We start from the raw sequence: 9,400 nt of genomic DNA, 5'->3' as shown, positions 1-9,400 counted from the left end.
TGAATTTGAACCATGTCTATGTATGTGTGCAATTCTGTTCAGTTGAAAATGTGTTCTGTTGAAAATGAGTTCTGTTGAAAATGTGTAGTAGCTACTTTTGCACGGCGGCGCCGCCCATATATGGTCGCCGGCGTTAGCCATGCACGGCGGTGCCGCCCATATATGGTCACCGGCGTCAGCCATGTATTGAAAATTGGGCATGGATTCCCCTAAAAATTGGGCATGGAGTCCACAAAAAATTGGGCACAAATTCTGGGAACAAAAAGCTGACATATTCAACATAAATTCTGGGAAAAACAAAGCTGGCATGTTCAACATAAATTCCTACAGATTCATCCATTACACAAACTACAGATTCATCCATTACACAAGCTGGCATGCTATTCATCCATTACACAAACTACGGATTCAAACTGCTATTCATCTTCTTCGGAAACTGGACGTTTCCTAGTCCTATTTCCTCCATCATCATCATCATCATCCTCATCGCTGCAATATTGGTACATTGTCTGATCAACCTCCTCGATTTCTTCGGGCACAACCTCTTTGCTATGTTTCTTCAGTTTGTCCACAATGACTTTTTCAAGTAGCACACGTTCCTGGTCACTTCTCGTCCTACTCCGTGCAGTGCCTTCTTTTTCTTGCACAGGAACTTGACTGGAATCTTCATCTTGATATGATAGTACAGCAACACCGGGTCCCTGTTCATTTTCTTTTACACTCCATAGATGTATATGGTGAAATTTCTGCACAACTTGCCATTTTCCTTTCAACTTGGTGTCTGGCACATAAAAGACCTTGGTTGCTTGTGATGTCAGAAGGAAAGGATCAGTCTTGTACCAAAACTTTTCTGTGTTAACACTCTTGAAGTGTCCATCATCGTCGAGCCCGGGTTTCCTACCACCAAGGTCAAACCAGTCACACCGGAAGAGGACAACTGACCAATGGACGCCACCGCTGGAGTTGTATTGCAATCTGATGATGGATTTGAGCTGACCAAAGAAGTCAATGCTGTTGCCATCATGATCTCCCTCAGAAACGATTCCACTATTTTGTGTCTTTCTATTCTTCTCGCGGTCAACAGTATGGTACCGAACACTGTCAACAACACATGCCGAATATAGTCTCACTCTAAAATCTGGTTTGCACGCCAAAGCATAGAGATCAGGACAGACATCATTTCGCATTTTTCCAATCTGCAAAAAATCAACCAGGGGGTGAGTAACACACACAGCAAAATTATATCATGAACTTTTCCAATCTTCAGGAATAAACCAGCTAATGATCTCACATGAGTCTGAAACCATCTAGCAAAGTTCTTGGCAAGCCATCTATCAACAATGATCTGACCACCTTGTTGGTTCAACTCTTGTTTGCACAGGCTGGAATGGCAACAGAAAATAGATCGTAATTATTATTTGGAGAGGCTGCAATAACCTATCTATATATGGGGATGAAGAGAAACGTACTCGATGTATGGATCAACCTCAGGGCAACTTCGGAGCACATACCACACCATGTTGTCATAGTCCTCACCTGCAAACACATATTGAGAGGCTCCAATAAATTTCACACCGTGTTTGAAAACAGACACATCACCAATATGTGAATCATCCCGCTCCGGATTTCTGCTTGGACGGTTGAATCTTGTTTCAACATCGTCGAAGTATCTCGAGCAAAATGTCAGGCACTCATCAACAATATATGCTTCGGCAATCGATCCCTCCGGCCTGGCATTGTTCCGGACATAACGCTTCAATGTTAGCAACCTTCTTTCGACTAGGTACATCCAACCGTAATGCACTGGGCCTCTAAGCCTTGCCTCTTTTGGTAAATGGATGGCCAAATGCACCATCACGTCGAAGAAAGATGGGGGGAAGATCTTCTCAAGTTTGCAAAGAATAACTACGATTTCCTTTTCAAGTCTGTCCAGAACGTCTCTCTTCAGTGTTTTGCAGCACAGCTCTCTGAAGAAATTTCCAAGCTCAGCAACCGCTTCATATATGTCTTCATGGATTGTTCCTCGAAGGCCAGCCGGTAAGATCCTTTGAAGCAATATATGACAGTCATGGGTCTTCAGCCCTTGAAGCTTGCACTTATCAGCAGCAACACACTTGGATATGTTAGACGCGTACCCATCTGGAAACCTCACAGCTTTTATGAATTCACAAAAAGCAATTTTTTCTTGTTTACTCATTGTATACCACGCCTGTGGCATCTCAAAAGAGTCAGCTGAAACAGGCTGCAAATGCAAGTCATGTCTTATGCCCATGTCTTCCAAATCAAGCCTTGAATTCACAGTGTCTTTGGTCTTGCCTTGTATGTTCATGAAAGTACCAATCAAATTGTCACAGATGTTTTTCTCGATGTGCATTACATCGAGATTATGCCTCAGCTTTAGATCTTCCTAGTATGGCAAGTCCCACAAACATGATCTACGGCACCAACACTGATCGTCCTCACGTTTCCTTTTCTTCTGAAGCTTGCCTGGTATCACATCTCTAACCCTATCAAGCTGTTGCTTCAGCTCTTCTAGAGTGAATTCCGCTGGCTTCTCACGGCTTTCAGACGCACCATCGAATTCTTTGCTATTTCTCCAAGGATGGTGCCGAGGTAGCCAACGGCGGTGCCCAATAAAGCAGATTTTGTTCCTTAATTTCTTGGAGCAATTCTCTTTGTCACAACGCACACATGCCTGGTAACCAGCTGTGGCCCTCCCTGACAATGTGTGCAGTGCCGGATAATCATGAATACACCATAAGATTGCAGCACGGAGATCAAACTTGTCTGGACTATTGGCATCATATGATTTTACACCTTTCCAGAGTTCCTGCAGCTCTTCCATCAAAGGCTCCATGAAGACATCAAAATCTTTTCCTGGAGAGGATGGACCAGGGATTAGCAATGTAAGCATGAAGTTGGACTGATCCATACATGCCCACGGCGGAAGGTTGTATGGCACCACGAATACAGGCCACATGCTGTAGGAGTTGCTCATATTCCCGTAGGGATTAAAACCATCCGTGGCAAGTCCAAGCCTTATGTTCCTGGCATCAGCGGCAAAGTCTTTATGAATATTGTCAAAATCCTTCCATGCATACCCGTCTGCTGGATGACTGAGATCATTCTCCACGTCTTGCCGCTTCAGTTTGTGCCACTGTACTTCCTTTGATTGCTCCTTTGAAAGAAACATTCTTTGCAGCCTTGGAATCAATGGGAAGTGCCTTAGCACCTTCTCTGGGATCTTTCTCCTACCATCAGCATCTTTCCATCTGGAGGCTTTGCACTTGGGGCAATTATTCTCCTTGGCATAATCCTTCCGGAACAATACACAGTTATTCGGGCACACATGGATACTCTCATAACCAAGTCCCAACCTGCCGACTATGCTAAGTGCCTCCTCGTATGACTTTGGTATTGAGCTAGTAGGGTATTGCAAGGCCAAAATCAGGAGTATCGCGTTGAATGCAACGTTGCTAATCCAGTAGTACGACTTGGCCTGAAGTAACTTGACTATGAGTGAAAACCTTGACATTGTACCCCCATCGCTGGTTGCGCGCTTGGCTTCCTCTATCAACTCAGCAAATATAGTGTCCTTTCCAGCACCTTGCGGTTCTGACTTGTACAAATCAGCAAGCAGATCAGGAATTCTATCATCTTCGTAACCATCTTCCTCTTGCAAACCAAAATAGTGTGCCTCTGCATCACCTCCACCAACATGGTGTGCCCCTGCATCACCTCCATGTCCAGCCTCAGGTTCACCTCCATGTCCAGCCTCAGGTTCACCTCCATGTCCGGCTTCAGGTGCACCTCCTTGTCCTCCATGTCCAGCTTCAGGTACAGGATGTAATGGTTCTCCATGGAAGACCCATCGGCCATAAGTGCTTGCCATCCCAAAAAGAAGCAAATGAGACTCTACTACATCTAGAGGTTTTGTGCACTGGTTGAGACAGCTACGACATGGGCACAACACCTGATCATCATTGGCAGCATTCAAGCGAACAAACTGCATAAACTCTGCCACTCCCTTTGTGTGTTCAGGGGAAAGCCTTCTAATTCTTGTTGTAATCCAGCGTCTGTCCATCTGCGGAAGAACAAAATGATGCAATTAGCACACACCTAACTGCACAGCAGTTCCAATTTCAAGCAATGCACAGCAGTTCAATTCGATTTTGTGAACTGATGAAGAAGAACAGATCGAGAGGGGAGAGATGAGAGGGGTGCAGACAGGGAGATGCGGAGGGGCTCGTCCTGGAGAGGGCGAGGGGCTCGTCCTGGAGAGGGCGAGGGGCTCGTCGTCGGCGAGGCAGATGGACAGCAGATCCCTTGCTCGGACGCAGCGCCGGCACACCCACCACCGCCGTCACCTCGGACTCGGTACTTTAGTCCTAGTAACAACACATATTGGATCACAGAGATTCGATATTGTGAACTAACGAAGAAGAACAGATCGAGAGGGGAGAGATGAGAGGGGTGCAGACCGGGAGATGCGGAGGGGCTCGTCGTCGGAGAGGGCCGGGGCTCGTCGTCGGAGAGGGACGGGGCTCGTCGTCGGAGAGGGACGGGGCCGCCACCGCCACCGTCGCCGCTCGTCGTCGGAGATTCGAATTTCTGCTAGGTTATCGGAGGGAGTTGGATTCGGAAGGGATATTTGGGCTTCTCCTGGGCGCCAAAAAAAAATCAAAAAGTGTGAGGGCTGGGAGTCGAACCCAGCACCTCTAGATGTGTCAACGTGCCAGATAACCAGTAGAGCTATTGGAGAGATCTTGTCAGCTTACCATCCTTTATCCTTTACATAGTGGAACTAAGGCAACTTCTTTTTTTTATAGTTATGGATATGATCTTGTTACATAATCTATCAGAGGGGATACTGATTTAGGACAACAGTTAATTTGTATAGGAGCATTAGCTAAGCAACAGGCTAATATATGACTAATAATTAATTACGGCTAGCAAACTATATATATCTATATATACTCCAGCATATATAGACCACCAAAAGCACATTATATTACACATATATAGTGCCAGCCTTGAGCTCAATAACATAGTACCAAAAGGACACGTTAATTATAGATACTACCGAGGAGGTTCAACGCTCATTTACTTGAGCACATTACATCGACCAACAGGCCATTAGATAGTACCAGATCGATCGATAAGAGGTTCAACGCTCATATTACTTGAGCTCATACACACATATATATAGTACTACTAGCTTAATTAGAGAGGTTCAGCCTGCTAGCTCATTTCTCGAGCTTCCTGACATACAACTTGAGACCGCCCCGGGCGCGAATGCGGAACCAAAACACAAAGATATCATTTGCCTTCATCTTGCTCTTCCGCACCACAGCACTCCAGTTTGTTGTGATCACTGCACCGTCAAACTTCCCTTTGCCCTGGAAAATCCTCACTTTCACACCATGTCTCTCACTGTAAGAGACAAGAAAGTCATTGTCTGGAAGCTGCATATTCGTCGAGATGTACTGCTGGGTAAACTTCCGGTTGAAGTACTGCAGATTATAAGATGCAAAACTTCGTTCAGATGAAGTAATTGTCAACATATAAAGATGCAAAAACATCCTTGAGATGGAGTAATTATTTACCATTCTGGAACTGCCTTCCACGGTACTTGCACTCTTTATAGTGCACACATAAAAAGGAATTGCGGGGCGCTTTTGGTCAACAAGATATCTCAGGGTTTCAACTTGTGTAGGATTCATTTCCACTAGATTGGGATACATGCAAAAGTCATCCCATTCCTCACCTGCCTCTATCCTGGGACCTACATATAAGGAAACCAGGGAATAAGGCCTAGTTTAAAGTTTTCCTAAAATTGAAGTATATCAAACCAACAGTATTTATAGAAACTGAAGTATTCCTTGAATGCTACAAATTGACTAGCTATTATGCCAAACCGAGACTAATTAAGCATTTGACCTATATCCTGCATCTATAACTACTATATATATTTTTTACCTCGACGAGTCAGATGGACATCAGCAGGAGGAGGAGGAGCAACTTCCTCATGCTCAGCTGCACAATCCATTGCTGCAGCATCATCAGCTTCCTCTTGCTTGACGTGAACCCTATCTAGAGCACCATCCTCACCTTCGGAGGATGAGCTAATGTCGATGGTCTCAACGGCCTTCTTGGATGGGACCGAAATGGCAACTTCATAGTCATAGGGGTCCATGGTGTCGACCTAATAACAAGCAGTGAACAATTTGAGAACTATGAAACTATTAATTACACATTAATTAAAACTAAGTTGGGATGTTTAGGTTCAGATTGACATTCGCACTAGCAGCACTAGCACATGTTTTGAATCAATCTAAACCAGGAAAATCTACTCTAGCACTAGAATCTACTTTGAATCGATCAAACCCTAGGAAAATCGCCGCTCGGACAAAAAAACCCCAATTAAAATCCCCCGAGATTAAGTACGGCAAACCCTAGAAAATCCCCCGCTCATCCCCCAAATTAACCTGAGCTTCGGCCGACGGAGGCAGTGGAGCTTCGGCCGACGGAGGCGATGCTACTTGACGGAGCTTCGGCCGACGGAGTTGGGAGAGGAAGAGGCGGCAGTGGCGGCTGGGTTGGGAGAGAGAGAGTGAGACAGGGGAGAAAGTTGCTTTTGGTATAGGACATTTTGGGGTGGGTGGGGCAAAATGGCACCCACTGACGTGTGGGGCCATCTAGCAGTAGATACCACTGGGTTGGGCTATTTTCGGTAATTTTATGTGGATTAGGGGCCAGCAGGTAAAATGGAACCCTCATTCTCTGTTTTTACTAATTATAATAAATCAGAAATTCCCTCCTCCGCCTCTCCGCTTCTTGACAGTTCCACTCCGCTTCTTGCCGGTTCCACTCCCACTAGACGAAAAACCCTCCTCCGCGCCAAGACGCTTCTGCCTCGCCGCTTCTGCCTCCTCCGCCGCTTATGCCTCCTCCGCGCCATGGACGCTGCTTCTTCTTCCTCTTCCTCTGTTCCGCAACCGCTTCTGCCTCCTCCGCCGTCAGCCATGCAGCCCATTACTCAGATCAGGACCTTCACCGTCCATGGCGGCAAGGAGATCGATGTTTTCTACACAAACGAGGAGGAGACAATGAGCAAGTACCTGAAGATGTACGCGCAGTGGTATGCGGAAGAAGAAGAGAACAAATTTGTAGGATTGGATCTCGAGTACACTCGGGAGGACCCCAACCACGAAGAAGACAACTACCTCGCCGTCGTTCAACTGTCCATGAGGAACCACGTCCTCGTCTGCCACTTTTCCTGGTTTGTAGACCTTAATCTTGCTCTGATTTACTTAATCTTGCTCTGATTTAGTTAATCTTGCTCAGATTTTAGTTAATCGCTAGTGCATGATGAACCAAGTCACCCTCGAGTGCTCTGTTTTAGTTAATCTTGATCTGTTTTAGTTAATCTCGAGTGCTCTGGTTTCTCTGTTTGAGAGAAAATTGCAACTCACATGCACCATAATTCGCAAGGCAGATTCAAGAATATGGGATTGTGCATTTTATTGAAAGAAATTGTGGAGAGGGGATTATCCATAATTCTTGTGTTAATGAACCGTGTACTTAGCTATATGATGTTGAATTGTGAATTTAGTTTCAGACCGAGTCATATTTCTGTGTTTTCTAACTGGGAATTCGTGCAACAGCAAGTTACAAATTGGTTCATTTGGGCTAGGTGCAACAAATTAAACTACAAACCGTGCTAGCTGCAAAACTAGTTTTGTTTCTGTGTTTTGTGTAACAAAAGCCACAAAGCATGGTGTCCTGATCTTGCAGATTGAATCTATCCATATGCTCATCTAGCATGTACTGGATTTCATTATACCAAATTAATTATCACAAAGCAAATTTCCTGAGTCCTGATCTTGCATTTAATAGACTTTTGTTAGTTTCAAAATTATATGATGCAAAATGATATTTCAATGACTAAAAAATTTGCACTTACACATTTCATAAAAGTGTTGGTCATGCATTCTTTTAGTACCAAATGGATTATGACTAGATAATTTTCAGACTCTTGATCATGCACTTACTAAACTTATGTCAATTTTATTCAAGTTATGAGATTGCATAGACTAAACATTCGTATTCCCAAATTTTATTCAAGTGTTGATCTCGCAAGTACTAAATTTTTGCATCAAATTGAATCTATCCATATGCTCATCTAGCATGTACTGGATTTCATTATACCAAATTAATTATCACAAGCAAATTTCCGGAGTCTTGATCTTGCATTTAATAGAATTTTGTTAGTTTCAAAATTATATGATGCAAAATGAAATTTCAATGACTAAACAATTGCACTTACACATTTCATAAAAGTGTTGTTCATGCATTCTATTAGTACCAAATGAATTATGACTAGATAATTTTCAGACTGTTGATCATGAACTTACTAAACTTATGTAGTTTCAAATTTTATATTCAAGCTATGAGATTGCATATAGACTAGCTTCGTAGTCCCAAATTTTATTCAAGTGTTGATCTCGCAAGTACTAAATTTTTGCTTTCAGGACCAACAGGGAATGTCCGGCGCTGCACTCATTCCTTCAAAATCAAGGAATTGTGTTCTGCACCGTTGACAAGAGAGCAGATTTTATAAAGTTATATTACGAGGAGATTATAATTCCTAGGGAGAACTGGATCGATATCCAGGAATTTGTCAACGTCAAAGGTCTCAACGAGAGAGGAAATTTAATGAGGGATGGAATGGCTAGTCTTGCAACTAGCATCATCGACGAGTCGTACAGCCAGATGAAGAACAAATTCCCTCCAGAGAGGCACGATTACTGGGAAGAGCGGCCGTTGTCTGATTTAAACCTGGAGTATGCAGCTAAAGATGCTTACGTGAGCTACCAGCTCTACGTTAAGATATGGTTCTTCCTGCGTTACCTTGTGTTTTGCCCCGGTTGCAAGAAGGAAGACAAGCTGAGGGGACGTCTGTGTGGAAAATGCAATAAAGCAGAGATCGAAGTTGAACGTGCAAAGAAAAATGCTGCAGCTGAAATAGCAAGGTTAAATGCTGAACTTGCAAGCGTGCAGGCTGAACTAGCAAGCTTGAAGGCACCAGCTTCCAGCGACAACACCCAGCAGACAAGTCCCTGATGGCGTGTAACTCACACGTTCGTTGGAAACCCCAAGAGGAAGGTATGATGCGCACAGTAGCAAGTTTTCCCTCAGAATGAAACCAAGGTTTATCGAACCAGGAGGAGCCAAGAAGCACGTTGAAGGTTGATGGCGGCGGGATGTAGTGCGGCGCAACACCAGAGATTCCGGCGCCAACGTGGAACCTGCACAACACAACCAAAGTACTTTGCCCCAACGAAACAGTGAGGTTGTCAATCTCACCGGCTTGCTGTAACAAAGGATTAACAGTATT

General features: G+C 44.2%; 1 protein-coding gene across 1 annotated transcript; it reads left to right on the top strand.

Moving 5' to 3' along the window:
* The first annotated feature begins 7,025 nt into the window (after nt 1-7,025).
* On the top strand, nt 7,026-9,126 carry LOC127310676 (uncharacterized). The gene is made up of 2 exons (XM_051341326.1): nt 7,026-7,282; nt 8,535-9,126. The coding sequence occupies exons 1-2, from the start codon at nt 7,026-7,028 to the stop codon at nt 9,124-9,126; spliced, it is 849 nt and encodes a 282-aa protein (XP_051197286.1).
* The last annotated feature ends 274 nt before the right edge of the window (nt 9,127-9,400 follow it).

This window comes from Lolium perenne, chromosome 6 (assembly GCF_019359855.2).
Source record: "Lolium perenne isolate Kyuss_39 chromosome 6, Kyuss_2.0, whole genome shotgun sequence".
NCBI lineage: Eukaryota > Viridiplantae > Streptophyta > Magnoliopsida > Poales > Poaceae > Lolium > Lolium perenne.
This window is presented reverse-complemented; position numbering and strand designations above follow the sequence as displayed.